This window comes from Semicossyphus pulcher, unplaced genomic scaffold (genome assembly GCF_022749685.1).
Source record: "Semicossyphus pulcher isolate SPU_LCO1_2020_fin unplaced genomic scaffold, fSemPul1.0.p SCAF_12, whole genome shotgun sequence".
Lineage (NCBI taxonomy): Eukaryota > Metazoa > Chordata > Actinopteri > Labriformes > Labridae > Semicossyphus > Semicossyphus pulcher.
The window spans coordinates 13,616,761-13,633,437 of record NW_027211626.1 but is presented as its reverse complement, the minus strand read 5'-3'; the positions used below and the strand labels follow the sequence as shown (position 1 = coordinate 13,633,437).

At 44.6% G+C, this 16,677-nt stretch overlaps 1 protein-coding gene across 2 annotated transcripts; it reads left to right on the top strand.

Moving 5' to 3' along the window:
* Positions 1-7,250: 7,250 nt before the first annotated feature.
* tnfaip3 (tumor necrosis factor, alpha-induced protein 3) lies at positions 7,251-16,475 on the top strand. 2 transcript variants are annotated; one of them, XM_069658892.1, is made up of 9 exons: positions 7,251-7,514; positions 9,127-9,527; positions 13,032-13,222; positions 13,477-13,618; positions 13,752-13,922; positions 14,010-14,190; positions 14,357-15,354; positions 15,524-15,690; positions 15,948-16,475. In XM_069658892.1, exons 2-9 carry the CDS (start codon positions 9,221-9,223, stop codon positions 16,233-16,235), a joined length of 2,445 nt encoding a protein of 814 aa, XP_069514993.1. In that variant the 5' UTR covers positions 7,251-7,514; positions 9,127-9,220; the 3' UTR covers positions 16,236-16,475. The 2 variants fall into 2 exon arrangements, with proteins under 2 accessions (XP_069514993.1, XP_069514992.1); XM_069658891.1 differs by having other exon boundaries at positions 15,524-15,729; positions 15,948-16,474.
* The last annotated feature ends 202 nt before the right edge of the window (positions 16,476-16,677 follow it).

Below are 16,677 nucleotides of genomic sequence, written 5' to 3'. Positions count from 1 at the left end.
CAATGCCCCACAACAGGAAGAGTGGGTGGAAATTGTCCAGGAAATCTATGTTATGGAAACACTGACATACCTTTTGAGAATCAAAGAGAATGAATTGGGAAAAATGGAATACTTAGATGAGACGTGACACCTACAGAACAAATGCTAAATGGAATAGTGAACTGAATAGTGAATCATCTCCAGACAGTTTGTTAACGTTGTTGTTGTTTTGATTTGTGCCTTGTTTGCTGTGCTGTTTTGCTTGTACACATGTGAAAACTCAATAAAAATGTAAGTTATAAAAAAAAAAAGAACTTAAAGTATGAAAATTAAATAAACTCATTGTGCAAAGAAATGGCCGCTGCTGCTGATTCATTGCTTACATTATTAGGGAGTTAAAGAGAATTTACTGTTTTACATCATGAGATGAGTAATGGAATAAGAAAAGAAAATGATCGTGACTAATATACTACATCATGAGAAGCATGAATTCATTCATGTAGTACTTCGTTAACTATCAGGAATGTACATGAGGCTGTGTCATGTATGACCTAATGGAAGAACAACAGTTTGATTAATGTAACAACTTGAACATTTTAATTACTGTGATTTTGTAGTTATTGATGATTTCCATGTCTTCGTCGTAGGTAAGTCTCTAAAGGGACACATCAGTCACAGCACTGCACACCTTTTTAGTTTAGTTTTAAGTGTTTAAGTGTGATCATGATTAATTTAGCATTACTTCTTCCTGGTTGGAGCCCTTCAAAAAAAGTCCCCCTTCTGTCTTTGCATTATCCCTCCATCCATCCATCCATCATCTATACAGCTTGTCCTGTTCAGGGTCACGGGGTGCTGGAGCCTATCCCAGCTGTCATTTGGCGAAAGGAGGGGTTACACCCTGAACTGGACTGATTGCCAGTCAATCACAGGGCTGACACATAGAGACAGACAGCCTTTCACACTCACACCTACACCTATGGGGCGATTTACAGTCACCAAGGAACCTAACGAGCCAGTGCGCCCGGAGAGAACTCAGGCCCGCATGGGGAGAACATGCAAACTCAACACAGAGAGGCCCCCTACGTCTGAACCGGGGTTCGAACTATGAATCTCCAGCCTTTGTTTGCATTATATATCTGAAAAAATTAGTTTGGACGCTGGTTTTGCTCAGTGGTTAAATCGCGCCTCCCCATGTACAGAGGCTCAGTCTTCATCGCAGCGGCCCTGGGTTCGACTCCGACCTTCGCCTCTTTGCTACACGTCATCCCCACTCTCCGACTCTTTCTGCTGTCCTATCAAATAAGATCAAAGGCCAAAAACATCAACAAACAAAACCTGATGAAGTCAGACGGTGACATTAACTGACAATTTTATTGGAAAGGTGGGGCGTCTCCTTCCTGCACAAAAGGACTTCATAGAGACATTCTGGCAACTTAAAGTGTGATAGAGACATCGGCGCTGCAGACTGCAAAACCACACTATTTTTCTTTCATGCACACTTATTGTTAAATATTTATAATGCAGTATATTACAGCAGGCCTTTTTACTAGCTGACACTTCTCTGTGTTGCTGCATGTTTGCCACTAGAGGTCAGGCTTGATCAGGAAATCTGCTCTCTCATCTTACACCTGTCCAACCCACATGCCTCTCACTCCCCTTACTCCAGCTAAACTTTTAGGGGTGTATGTTCATGACTGCCCCCACTCCCTCAAATAAAAAGAAAAGAGTTTCATGACAATCAAACTATGTGAATCAATGTCACCCCTTACCCCTACTCAAATCTCTGCGACCTGCTCTTTAATGGGGGAGGGTTTCGATCTGCCTCCGAGGTGCTTTCCACTGAGAAGAGGAGCCAGAAGAACGTTGAGATGCTGCCCTTCACAGTTCTCTCCACAGGGTTCTCCCCGCCACCTCATATTAGGACGGGGCCCCCGAGGCTTTTGGGGCTCTGATGGAAATGATCTGGGTTCAGAAGTCACTGTGAGGGACGGGCCGCACTGTCAGAACACGAGAGACGAATGACTCTGGAGGACGTATATAGGTATGAAGCTTATAGATTTATGTGAAGTACCAGGATGTTAATGTTTAATGTGATTATCAGAAACCACCTGATTTTTTAAGGAGAGGAGGAAAGTATGCCGGGGTGTTATACGCCTTATAACAAGCTATATTGTTGATGAAATTGAATCTAAATGATGCTTGATTTCTTCTTAGTTAGAGAAAAGCAAGAAAGTCAGGGGGAGGATAGAGGAGGACATGTGACAAAGGCATATATATGACATTTACACTAACACATTCACAAGATCACAGCATTCTTTTTAAAACACAGGACATGTGATGTTGCAAAAAAGTGCAGTAACATGAATGAACAAAGGTTAATGTCAGCGTGTTTTCACATTGTGAAGGTTATGACCAGTCAGTGTGACTCAGACTCCTCTTTGGGCCATGATGTGCCTGAACATGTTGCTGTTAACCTCTGCTTCCTTTATTAAAGAATAAATAGAGTCAGTAGCATCATCATAACTGCAGAACAGCCTTTTTGTGGTCTCTGGGATGTATTATGAGCAAATGCTTGTTATTTTTGATGTTTTAAATGGAACCCGGGGCCAAATCTAAGTTGTGAACACACATCATGGCAGCGTGATTATTACAAGAATACATCCAGTATAAATAGATTGAACTTCTTTAAACTGTTGTTCTGTTAAACACTGCATAATTGTAAAAGTTGTGATACGCGTGAATAGCTCTGCGGTTTTCAGAATGCCAGTGATGGAGGAAGTGTTTAGTTCCTTTATGTTAAACAGTAGGAACAAGTCCTGTATTTATAATGTTACTAAGTAAAAGTATGGAGTTCCAGCTGAAGTTAAACTTTAAAAATAAAAGTACCCTGTTACTGTCATAACAATATAATTTTCATGATTGTGTAAATAGTATTTTAGGGTTGTATTTGGTCCAAGAGCCAATTTTTTTATACCTTATTAAATATTTTTGAAAATGTTGTTTTATTGTTAAGTATCTGAATAGCTGTCAAATAAATGTAGTGGAGTAAAAAGTACAATTAACCCTCTTAAATGTAGTGGAGAACAAGTATAATAAGTGTCAGATTTCTACATTGTTACGTCAGTACTTCGGTAAGTGACAAATGGGGTAGACAGTAGCTCAGTCTGTAGGGACTTCGCTTGGGAACCGGAGGGTGGCTAGTTCAAGTCCTGGTACAGATCAAGTATGGAATTGGGGCTGGTAACTGGAGAGTACTAAATCCCCCAACTGCTCGGGGCGTATGTCCATGTGCAGCCCCCTCCATCTCTCATTAATGCATGTCTGGTGGTTCCTGTTTGTGCATGTTTGTACTGACAGAGTGAAAAAACTTGGGGATTAATAAAGTATACCTTCTTCTTCTAAATTAGTTGCACTTACCTTCTATCACTCCTCAAATATAATAATGTAAAACAGCATCTGTGTTAAAATGGTAACAAAGCAGTGGTAGAATCTTGTCAGATGCAGTTTTCATGTGTGGAAGCAAAATTTAACTTTTGAAATTGGGAGAAAAGTGAATATTTGGGCTCTGATTTAGCTCAGCAGTTAGATCGCTTGTCCCATATACAGAGGCTACACAGTCCTCGATGTGATGGCCCTGCGTTCGACCCTTTGCCGACTCTATCCACTGCCCTCTCTCAATAAAAGGCTTAAAAGGCCAAAAAAAGAATCTTAAAAAAAAGAATACATGTAATTATTAACATCTATCCAGGCAGACGAAAATGTTTTTAAATGTAAAAGTTCTTTCTACTTCATTGATACTTAAAAAGTCTATGATCTCAGGAGAGATTCAGATTGTTTCTCAGCGTGCGTTGTACTCTGACCATCCTATGTTGTGTTGTAAGAGACTTGGCCAGCGAGGAACTTTGAGGATTGCTCATCTCGACCCACCTGGTGATTTGGAACAACGCATCGGGCCAGTTGTCTGTTCTGGGGTTTCCCGTGTGCTGATGACTGTGGAGTTTTTCTTTTACCGCTTCCACAACCATCAACTCGTAATGATCATCCCAAACCTGTGAGTCAGCCAGCACATGACCCAGAGAAGAACCTGTAAAAAGTTTGGAGAGTTAACTCCTCACCTTTGTTTATAATAGACTTTAAAAAAACACAAACCAAACGAGCAGAATCAGATCATTTTTTAAGTTTCCAAAGACCTGAGTTATTCCTCATGAATCCATGCTGTCAGGGAATTATCACAGTTTCTGTTCCCCTCACGTGGAGGTAGAAAATGAACGGTGGTTTCAGAGCTGTGGGCACAACAACAAACCAGGAAGCTTTCCCCAGGGAAGAGAAAGGAAAGTGGAAAGTGAGGAGTGAATCAGCACAGTTGTTTTTTTCAGATAACAACTCGATAACAACTCAGATAAAATGTGTGGCAACTGTTAATCTGGATGTTTGCTTACAGTGAAAATGCAACACAAAGTTTGACATCTGATTTACTGGACGGTGAACTTAACCTCCTCTTTTTGTACGTCACAGTCAAACATGTGGAGGTCAGGTTCTTGGTAAATCTACTTTGAAGCAGTTCCGCAGGATAAAACTGAGTTACTGCGATCTGTCGAAGTGCAGCATCTTTGTACTAAAAATAAACATCAATTAATTAATTTATCTTTAAGTAAATGCCAATTAAAAATATCCCAACTTTCTGTATCACCTATGTTGTTTATTATACACATAAAACAAGTTAAATGGGACAGTTGGTACTAAAGTACAGAGTTGTAGATTCTATAGACTACAATATAGAGCTAGTGTACCTTAGGCACAACATGCTAATAGATTACCACATCTATTAGCATATTAACGACCTACAGAGGCTTATATTTTTAGCTCCATCCACCAGTCAGTTTAATCCAATCCAATCCATTTTATTTATAAAGCACAATTTTAAATAAATGCAAAGGTTTCCAAAGTGCTGTACAGTAAAATAAATACAATAAAACATAGTGAAAAGTCAGAATACTAAAAATAAAAGAACATAAAACATAATAAATTACTGTTCACTGTTCACCTCAGATAAAATATCTGTGCACATAAAATCCACAACCTATGTGGTGTTCAAGGCCAGAGAAAAGAGGTGCGTTTTAAGAAGAGTTTTAAAATTAGACAGTGGGGAGGCCTGTCTAATGTGCAGCGGTAATTCAGTCCATAATTTTGGAGCTGCAACCGAAAACGCTCGGTCCCCTCTGAGCTTCAGCCTAGTTTTGGGAACCCTGAGGAGCAGCTGGTCAGCTGACCTGAGAGATCGGCTGGGTGTGTAGGGGTGGAGAAGCTCAGAGAGGTACAATGGGGCAAGACCATTTAGACATTTAAAAGCAAATAAAAGAATTTTAAAATGAGTTCTAAAATGGACGGGTAGCCAGTGGAGTGAAGCTAAAATCGGTGAAATGTGCTCAAACTTCCTTGTGCCAGTTAAAAGACGTGCAGCTGCGTTCTGTACCAGTTGAAGACGTGCGATGGAGGATCCACTGATCCCCATGTAAAGTGCATTACAGTAGTCTAGCCGAGTCGTCACAAAGGCGTGAATTACTGTTTCAAAGTGCTGTCTCTGGAGAAACGGTTTTATTTTTGCCAGCTGCCTTAACTGGAAAAAGCCTGTTTGCACCACAGCTTTAATCTGGCTGTCCAGCTTAAGTTCTGCGTCCACCTTTACCCCCAGATCATTTACAATAGGTTTGGCGTACTGTGCCAAGGAACCCAGATCGACTGGGGGGGTAACAGAGGTGCCACCAAAGACCATCACTTCAGTCTTTTTTTCATTAAAATTTAAAAAGTTTAGAGCCATCCAGGCCTTGACATCATCAGTTTAGACCTGAAGAAGCATTTTGGATGAGAGGTGAAACACCAAGTCCAGCTGCAGTTTGTATTAAGCTTTGAATTACCTGGCTGACTGAGAACCTTCACAGACAACAGTTAGTGCACTTTGCAATACACTGGTGGTGTAGTGGCTAAAAATACTAATAAACTATCTGTTTCTGTTTGGCACAAGCCTAATTTATATTAAAAACACCTGCACTGTAGATTGCAGTGTGATGCAGAATTCTACCAAGAGTTAAAGATGTCTATGTGCACAGTTGCATTCAGGAACATTGCCAGCTATTTTAGCTATAAAAGCACGTAGGTTTAATGTTTCCCTAAAGAGACGATTCTTTTTTGTTCTGTGATTTGGGCAAGAATAAATGCAAACTTCTTTCATTTTTTTATTGCTCATTATTTGATCATTTAAAGCTGCTGTGAGGAACTTTTGGTTTGTGTTGATTTTGGCGCCCCCTGTGGACAAAGCCGTTCCTCTTATTTTGTCCTGTAAATGGTGGATTTTAACAAAAAAGAAACTGTCCTGCTTTCTTTAACAGTCATATGTATCACTCACTTTAGATTTTTGTCCTGGATAATATAAACAAAGGCAGCGTGCAGGTCATCACTTTGTCTGACACCTACCCCCCGCCAGCGGTTTCAGGCATTAAAAATAACTCTATAGAAATAATCGATCTTGTCGCTGATGGTCTGGTTTGCTTTTGTAGCTCATAAAGAGTAAAGAGTAAATCTGTTTCCAGTGGAAAAAAACCCTCACAGGAGCTTTAAGGGATTCAATTTTTATTTAAATAACTTTCGTGTGTGTTGAAATCTCCATGCTTGATTGTTGTTTTTGCTGTACATTAAGGTGTTTTATAAGTCCACATGGGTTGTGCAGAATTCATGTGACAAAATAAATAACATAACTATTAAAAGAAAGTGAAGAAACTGATTATTTGAATGAACTTGCACCCCTGAGTCCAGCATGGTTACAGAAAAACAAATACTGACTTGTCCTTGTGAGGATATCAACTTCCTCTGAACACCAGGTGTCTGTTTTACCACCAACATAATTTCCCTATAGTCAAAAGAGTATCACATCATCATTGTAATACCTGCACTCACCCATACGTTCAGTCAGCGAGTCAAAGTGTTTACTTATATAAGTGGAGAGTTTTTGTTTTCTTTCTCCTGACTCATTCTCCGAGGCTGGACTCATTGCTGGATAATGATTTATTTCTGAGGCTGTCTCATGAAATAGAATATGACGCGACCTGTCTGTCTCCCTCCGTGACGCTCCTTTGTGCACAGTAGGTGGGATGTGCTTTTCAGTATTGAGTCAGACAGATAGATGGAGCCCCCCCTGGCGGCTGGGAGCCGCAACGGCACAGGTTGTGACTGGGAGAGAGAGAGAGAGAGAGAGAGAGAGAGAGAGAGAGGAAAATGGGTGGACGGAAAGTCCCCGTGTGGAAATCCCCTTGACTTGGGTTTTCTTCTTTTTTTTTTTTTTTAAACTATCGCTTGCGGAAGTGTGTACTCATTTGAAAGGCTTCGTGAGCTGCGAGGGCTCAAAATTAGCTCTGATAGTGAAGGAAAGAGAAGGTTGAATGGCGCCGAGGACCGCTGCGGTGAGGCTGAGTGAAGTGGCTGAGAGAGGACTAGCCTGAGCATCCGGGAGGGCTTTGTTATTACCCCGACATATTACACAGGTAAGACAGCCGTCCTCCTGCCCTGCGCCTCCTCCACATGTGGACAGCTTTTCTCCCCAAAAAGGGGGGCTGAGACTTTGTGGGTACATCACGTTTGGGCCTTGAGAAATGTATGGTCGTGTTTCTAGGGGGGACATGGAGGAAGCTTGAAGCCTGCTCACGACAGTGGCTTTGACAGCCATTGTTTACAAAGACGTCACCCCCGAGCGCATAACGCTACATTTATACAGATAAATGTAGCGTTTGCGGCGCCACACTGAGTCGATACCCGCGCTGTGAGACGCTTTTCAAGGCTACAATGTACAAAGGTAGTTGTCATTGGAATTACGTAAGCCTTTAACGTCAGCAAAGTCTCCTGTTATTGTGTTTTTGTGTAGCCAGCCAGCCTAAACCGCAGCGTCCACCACCACTGAGCCCCTGTCTGTCCGTCTTAAAGTCTGCCACCGGTGCCAACACATCAAACAGCGAGTAATGACAACACACTCACTGACATCCAGGTGTGTGTTGTCTACTAGTCCCACTCATGTAGCTCTTTAGCATGGCCTAGCCTGTTGTTGCACCTGCTGCTGCTGCTGCTGTTTGGTTAGCACAGAGGCCACTGTAAGCCAAGTGTCCAGGTGTTGTGATTGTGAACTTCAACACTGACTGGCAGCTAACTGCAATGTGAGGATGTTGTCTGAAGTTAAAAAGTCAGCAAAACTCCAGGCCTCACTTGCTGACCATTACTTTTCTACTTCCTGTAAGCTGTGAATGTGCTGACGCCGTCTTCTTTTTGGGTGAAATACTCCTTAAATCCTCAAGAGTGGTAGACTTAAGCAGCAACACTCTTCTGCAACACTTCTACTGCCAGGAACCTTTAGACTTGTAAGTACCATTTAAACTTAGCATTAAGTGATAAAGTTAGCGGTCATGTTTGGGCATATTCTTAGTCATGTTTGCTGTAATTTACTGGCCTAAATCAGGTGAGGGCTAAAATCCTTGTGTTGCTGTTGGAAGGGTTTTCCTACTTTGTTGGATAAAAGGAAATGTTTACCTTCTTCAAACTCCAGCATTAAGAACGGGATCAGTGCTTGCACAGGTGTCTGCTCATTTCTAACTATTCCTAGCTGTGCGTTTTAAGCAGCGACTGAGTCGAGACCAGTTTGGTGTTGGCGAGGACGAGGGAGGAGGCCTTGGGGCAGTCAGTGTGACCTTCCCAGCAGACTGGGAAGCCCTGGGTGGCCTTCAGTTCCAGTTTGGAAAGCACCAGTTTGTTTCCAGGAAGGCTTTGTGCTCAGAGGGACACTGGGACTCTGTGTGTTTTGGGGAAAATCAAAAACCATGAGGGCATAAAGGAGAATTAAAAAAACAAACAGGAATACAGAGAGTACTTTGTGTACTTTTATTGCATTGGGCCCACCAGAATCTCCAATAAAAAAGCACCAAACAGCCTCCACAGTGGGCTGATCCTGTGTATTGGGTGGTTTCCCAGACAAACTGTGAATTAAGTTGTGTCTTTAGTCTCAATTAATAGGGAAGGGGATTCTCCGCTGAAAATTTCCCACCAGTCTATACTATTAATTCTAACGTGCTTTACTCTGAAGTAACATCCACTCCTCTGCTCTCCATCCAGTTACCACGTTGCTCGCTTGGCGGTTGGTGCCTCCTCCTCCTCCTCCTCCTTCTTCCTCCCCTCCTTCCATCCACCTGGCCACCACGCATCCGCCATGTCGCAGGGCCAGAACTTCCTCCCCAAATTCCTGTTTGTCTCCAACCTGCTGAAAGCGGTGAAGATCCGTCAGCGAGTGCCCAACGACGTGGTGAAGCCGGCATCCACCGGCGGCCTGATGCACCACCTGCGGGGAATGCACCGGTACACGCTGGAGATGATCGCCATGAATCACTTCCCGCAGGCCTTCCGGGAAGTGGTGCAGGCTGCCATCTTGGACCGAGCCATGCAGGCGTCGCTGGAGCAGGAGAAGAAGCTGAACTGGTGTCGGGAGGTGAAGAAGATGGTGCCGTTACGGACCAATGGTAAGAAGAAGTTAGCTGGTTTTTTAGAATTGTGTGTCAGGAGGATTTTGGATGTTTTATCACAAATTTACTTTTAAAGTTTGTGTAAAGGTTCTGGTTAATAAAAGCTGGAACAAGTCATTAGTAAAGATGTCAAACTCTTGTTACTAAATTTCAGGAACTGTAGCAATCTTTGCTGCTCCGGGCGGAGGATGTGCTTTGCTTTTGTTTCATTTTCTATGACAGAGGAGGAGGTGCGTATTTATGACTCACAGCTACTTGATATGTGAAGTCTGAGATGTCATTACTCACAAGCAGGGTTACTGTAAATGACAACAATGGAGGGACATAGGTTCTGCTTTCACAAACACTCATTTAGCAGCCCCCTTGGTTTTTACTGTGCTGATCTGACTGAGCGTTTGCTAAGTCATGTTTTCTGTTACGTGGATGTCGTAACGCGGGAACATCCCAGAGAAGGCATACATTTAGGGCCTGATCACTTCTGATCATAGCTCTGTACTGGGAAATTCTCTGCCCTCACACGTAGGACTGTTATTTACCGTCGATGATGGTTCAAACCCGACTATTTCCACAGTTTTTCTTTTACAATCTTAGGGTAATGTCCCCACCCCTTCTGTGTAGGTGTGTGTGTGTGTAAGGAGTGTGAATGTCAGTGAATCTTAAAACAACTCAGTTCATTTTACCTTAAGTTTCACTCCGGCCTGACGGTTACCGTTAGTCAGATGTGTCACATCTCAACGAGCCAAGTTAAATCAAATGTCTCTTTGTCTCTGTGTGCCCTTTTAATTCAAATTGCACTTAAACACATCTGGAGTGTACATCAGGCCTATTTTTAGATTAGGGGAAAAAAAAGAGGCCTTTGAAGGGAAACAGCAGCCGTAGCGTTGAAAACAGAAGAAGGAAGTGGGAATCAATCAGTGGTACAAGTTTGTTTTTCACATATGAGTCTCCGGAGGAAACAGTTCCTTTCTTTCTCATAGGAAACAATAAAAAAAATAAACAGTGTAAAATTCCTGTATAGGTGTCATCTCAGTTCCCTACTTTGAACACTTACTGGACGTATGAGGAACTTGTTGAAGTTTGTTTTGTCCTCGAGCTTAATTTTCGTAAATTGTGAAAGTCGACGTAAGCGCCGCCGTCGATTCTGAAATTAGTAATAACTGAAGGAGTTACTGTAACTCCCACCAACCCGTAGTTCCTCTTTAGAAAGACCCTTAAACTGATGACAAACTCATTTGAATTCTGCTGCCAGTAACCTGGATGGAATTTCCTGGCTTGCGAAGATGATGTCATAAAGATGAGACAGATTTTCGGAGCCGGAGCGTCTAACTCTGAAGGACCCAGACGTGACTTTGAGCAGAGGACGGACAACACACACACACACATACACGCACACAGAGGACTGACTGACTGCTGCTGAGTCACTGGAGCTCAGCAGACACACACACAGAGAGAGGACGTGAGAAAGCAGAGGTCCGTCAGTGAATGTCCGGTCAGAGCGGGTCGTGTTAATCGAGCTTTTAGGAGTCATAACAACGTTATAAGATCAGCCTGGGACTTGAAAATCTTTCTCTCATCTGTGTGAACTTACAGAAGATTAAAACCTCTGAACTAATTTCAATCTTCCCCAAAACCCAGCTTCACAAAACGCTCACTTCCCTGCAATTATGACGTCCGTCTTCCTGTTTAATGCAACATTTACGCTCTGTGAAAAGATGTTATTGAAAGTCAGTGCGTCTTCTGTCTTGAACGTCTAGGATGCATCCGAGGGTTTTTCCCAATCAGCATCCCATGTCTGTCATGTGTCCCCAACAGGCAGGATTTGTTCAGCTACAATACACTGACTCTACATACTGTCGTAGACACACACACTGCCACAGTGTTCCTCTCTTATAAGTACAGATTTCAGGCTTCTCTTGTTAATGTGGCATCCACCTTATCTGATAAAAACATGCTGCGTATGTGTAATATCTCCATCTTATCTAAGCAGTAAAAATTTCTGTTCAACCAGTCTAACTAATCAGCTCTGGACAAAGAGTGATTGATGTGTGTCTAAAACCTCGGTCCAGCATTGCAAACTTGTGGTAAGTGTCACCTGGATGGCTACCAGAAAAGGATTAAGTGTGGTCGTACGCCGGTGTGTTTTCAGGAAGTGTCCCAGCTTGCCTCAGAGGAAGTGTCTATATTTAGACAGATGGGACCAGCAGACCGTCTTTCATCTTTAGTCATCAGGCTGCTTCATTCAGGGTCAAAACTCTGTGTGTTTTTGTGCACAAGAGGAACTGATGATACATGCGTGTTTGGGCTTTTGTGCCCAGCGTTGTGTGTCTGTGTACTTTTAAGAACGGTGCTGCTGAAGATGCCTCCTCTCACTGGAGAGCTGTGCATTTTATGTTTTTTGTTGAGAGTGATGCAAGAGCGCCGAAACGCAACAACAGCAAGCGAGTCGGAAATAAAAGTCAGTGCTCTTTTTTTTTTTCTCCCTCAAAGTACAGTGGGATGAATGAAACAACAGATAATGTTATTGTGATAAATGCAATCACAGCTTCTGTATTGCAGGCTTACATTTGCTTTAAATAACTTCTCTGTTGTCAGTGTGTAAATGCTTCAGGTGCGTGAGAACTACTCCCAGGTTAGCATAACTGAACAGAAGCGGACAGATCATAAAGGCAGACAGATAGTACATTGCTATACGTGTGAGTGCACATGTTCTCCGCGCTCATTAATCATCGTGTGTTGATGGCAGTAGTTAAAGAAATAACATTCCATCCTGTCCAAGCCCCGCCCCTGTGGAAAGTCCAGGACCAGCTGAGTAGCATTGATGAGCTGGGATCATAGGAGGGGAACACACATGCACAAAAGGCAGAAGTAAGCGCTGGGAAATTCCTGTGTTTAGTGTGGCAACAGGGTTTTTCATTGCTACACACTTTGACAAACACGGGCCTATCCAGTTTCACAATGAGTGAAAGACCCAGCGCTGCCATAGGAGACAAAATAAAATTCCAGTGTTTAAGTCGCTCGTTCTCTTGCGCACGCACACAAATGCCTTTTAAGAAACCAACTCTTTATCGCTGCAGATGGTTAATAGAAAATAGAGGATGTAGTTCTCTTTGATAATAAATGCTTCAGGTGGTAAATGAGTCATTTAGTTCTTTAATATGAATTTGAGGTAAATTAAAAAGGTTATTTTTCCTGCACCAGCTGGGTTAAAAACAGAGCTTTGTCTGTAGTGTGTTCGCACTTTCACACATGTGAGGATCATATAATAGTCTAGACACCAGATAGTGCAATGACTGACCCGACGGCCTGGAAATCCCCAGGCTTTTGTTACGCTTGTGCACGCACACTGCAATTGCGTGTTATGCGAGCTGTGTACACACAGCATGTGTGTGTGTGCATGCTCTCCTGCACAACTTTTTAAATTTGTGTCTCTTACACAAAATCAACTTCTCATAGTGCTGATATAATATGTGCTTGCCCCGTCTCTTCTGTGTGTGTCTGTAGGAGATGGGAACTGTTTGCTCCACGCGGCCTCTCAGTACATGCTGGGCGTTCAGGACACGGACCTGGTGCTTCGAAAAGCTCTCCATGGTGTTTTAAAAGAGACGGACACGGGCGTCTTTAGAGCTCGCTTCCAAGCAGAGCTGCTCCAGTCCCAGGAGTTCACCCAGACCGGACTCCGATACACCACCATGGTATGAAGATAAGATTAAATCCATGTCATATGCCTTTTACAATCTTTGCATGAGGGTTATTGCGAGACTACAGGAGCCTGAGCTATAAAATACAAGCAATGTGCAAGAGAGACATTAAAGCCTTTGGAGTTGTTTGATGTTTTTATGGTTAATGCAAATAAATGCTTATATGTTTTTTATGTTTTTAAGTACAGAGTATGCAGAAGCTTATATGCTAACTTTTAAAGTGTTCGTGTGTGTGTGTGTGTTCCCAGAACTGGGAGGAGGAGTGGGAAAAGATTGTAAAGATGGCGTCACCTGTCTCTAGTAGCAACGGCCTCCAGTTTGACTCTCTGGAGGACATTCACATCTTCGTCCTCTCCAACATTCTCCGCAGACCCATTATCGTCATCGCAGGTACCCGCTTTTTTTTATCAACTCCAAGTGTGTTTATTGCTCCTTTTAGCCATCAAAGACCACAAACACTAAATCGCTCTTGGACATTTTTTGTTATAAAATCAGTAGTAACTCTGATATCTGCTTTTTACAGACCAGGTTGTCAGGAGTATGAAATCTGGCTCCTCCATCTCTCCTCTGAATGTCGGTGGGATTTATCTGCCGCTACACTGGCCGCCCACAGAGTGCTACAAATACCCTATCGTGCTTGGCTACGACTCCCAGCACTTTGCACCCCTCATCACCATCAAAGACAGTGGTCCAGGTAGGCATCACTGAGAGATGGGCGTTAGGGCTGATATGATGTTGGTCATATGTTTTTCTCTGTAACATTTCGGTCTGACTTTCTCAGAGATCAGAGCGGTACCGCTGATCAACCCAGGGCGAGGGGGCTTTGAGGAGCTGAAGGTTCACTTCCTGATGGAGAAAGAACAGCAGCAGAAGGAGAGGCTTCTCAAAGACTACCTGCTACTGATAGAGATCCCTGTCATAGGCCTGGGCTACGACGCCACGCGGATCATCAATGCTGCACGGTAAGCTCCGTCCATTAAACAGACAAAATCAAAGTAAAGGAATAATCTCCCGGTTGTAGGCGCTGGTTATTTAGTTTTGCACATTGCCACACAGGAATGAAGAGGTTGATTTTTAGTTTGATAGTTTTAGAACCCCACTAACCCCACTGTATCTCTCGGTCCCCAGGCTGGATGAGGGAAACCTTCCTGAGGACATGAACCTGATGGAGGACTACCTGCAGCTCGTCAACCACGAGTACCAGCGCTGGCAGGAGGACAAGGAGCAGGCATGGGCTGCACAGCCGCAGCGCCCGCCACCCTTCTCCGTCTCCCAGCTCTCCCTCATTGAGATCCGCTGTGCCACGCCACGATGCACCTTTTATGTCTCTGTGGACACGCAGCCTCATTGCCACGAGTGCTTTGAGAAGCGGCAGGCCACAACTGGTGGAGGAGCGAGGATAGAGGGTGTTGTGCAAACCAAGGGAGGAGGGGTACAAGGTGGGGTGGGAGGGATAGGGGGATCAGAGACTGAAGTGAGCTCTAGAGGAGCCCGAAGCAGCAGCCCCCCATCCTCCTCGACTGGGAGAGGGATGGCGTTATCCAGCCCCCGCTCAGCCCCACCCACCGCTCCCAGCCTCAGTCTGTACAGTGAAACTCACGCCATGAAGTGCAAGACACCTGGCTGCGTCTTCACCCTCAGCGTGGAGCACGACGGACTTTGTGAGCGCTGCTTTAACTCCAGGCAGAACCACGGACCCCCTGGAGCTGGAACGGCTGCTACAGGACTCCCGGGCCCCAATGGGGGGCCTACAGTCCCCAACCCGGGCCAGGGCTCCGGCTGGACCCAGTGGGGGGGCCGAGAGACAGAGACAGAGCGCTGCAGTATGTGCAGACAGGAGGCGTTCAGGGTATTCAATGGCCTGTGTCCACCCTGCATGCAGAGACAGCAGGCTCCAGAGAGGGGGGAGCCACAGCAGAACAACCCCAGGACCGAGGCCTCGTCTTCAGCTTGGACTCAGGCCAGGGACGCTGAGCGGCCGTGCCTCACCCTAACCCCTGGGCACACCTCAGCCTGGCAAGCCCCTCTGGCCCGGCCTTGTAAAAGATCTGGCTGCCAGTTCTTTGGGACGCCAGAGAAATTGGGTTTCTGCACTATTTGCTACGTAGACTATCAGACCAACCACCGTAAGTCCTGACACTACACTGGAAAACTCATCATGTTACAGGGTTTTCAGACACAGAAAATGTCTTAATAAGGCTTTACAATCTTTTTCATTTTGTTCGCATGATGATGATTTAATGGATGTCTAGTTTTCAAAATGTCAAACTTTATGGGACATTTGTTACGTTCCAGACTTGACCCCTCCACCTCCTCCGGTCCAGACCCGGCATGGTTTGGAGGCGGGCTTCCAGAACGCCTCACGGTGTCGTGGGCCCGGCTGTGGTGCGGTTGGCAAGGCCATGCTGGAGGGCTACTGCGACAAGTGCTACGTCAAGGAGCAAAGCGCACGGCTAAACCAGGTGGCGCACCGCACACCACACTCCCCTCCTCTGGTGGTGGTAGGTTTCTGCCATACCTTCTTTAGTTCTTCATCCTTGCTGTACAACACCTTTGTCCCTTTGTTGTTTGTTTTTCAGTGTCATCCCTTGCTCTTTCAGTGTTTTTATACTATCCTCTCAGCTCTTACAATATCCTGCTGTCAACAGTTGCCTGTCAGTTGCTAATTGACCTTTCTCCTCTTCTTCTTTCCACCCCCGCTCTCTCTCTGCACAAACAGCGTGACCGAGCAGTCAAACCCAGATCCTCGCAGCAATCCCAGACCCAAACCCAAACCCAGACTCAGTGCCGGCGGAGTGGCTGCAGCAATGTGTCCCCGGGTTGCACAGACCTCTGCCCAGAGTGCCACACGCGTGGCCAGGGCAGAGAGGCGGGCAGGCGGGCGCAGGCGCCCAAAGAAAAGTCCAAACAGCGGTGCCGGACGCAGGGCTGTGACCACTACGCCAACCAAGAAAAACAGGGCTACTGCAACGAGTGTGACCACTTCAAACAGATTTACCGCGGCTGAACACCCACGCACGCAACAACGATGATGACACATCACTAGCACGCTAGAGCTGCTGCCCTGCTGTGGGCGCCCCATGCCAGTCAATGCACCTCTGATACTAACTAACCAACTAACTAACTAGCTAGTGACTAACTAGTAACCTTATGGCCTGAAAATCAAACCCCCCATGTAGAATGTGAAGAGAGAGTGTGTGTACGTGGGGGGTGGGGTGGGTGGGAGGGTGGGAGTGTGTGTGTGTGTTCGCAGTAGACATGGCCTCCAGAATACCTCTTTGTGCAATTATTATCATCTGATGTGCCCAGTGCACTTACACGGTGAGAGGTTTGGCTACATGTCAGAGCAACTGACTTAACTCTTGTGTACAATATGTATTTAGAGGTACGTGTTGAATCGTGCCGGACAAAATGATTGTATGTTGACATAACAAGAAGCATCTGACATT

Coding starts and splice junctions, on each gene's coding strand:
- tnfaip3 (XM_069658891.1), top strand. CDS start 9,221: ATGTCGCAGGGCCAGAACTTCCTCCCCAAATTCCTGTTTGTCTCCAAC. Junction 9,528..13,031: donor GGTGCCGTTACGGACCAATG/GTAAGAAGAAGT, acceptor GTGTGTCTGTAG/GAGATGGGAACTGTTTGCTC. Junction 13,923..14,009: donor CATCAAAGACAGTGGTCCAG/GTAGGCATCACT, acceptor TGACTTTCTCAG/AGATCAGAGCGGTACCGCTG.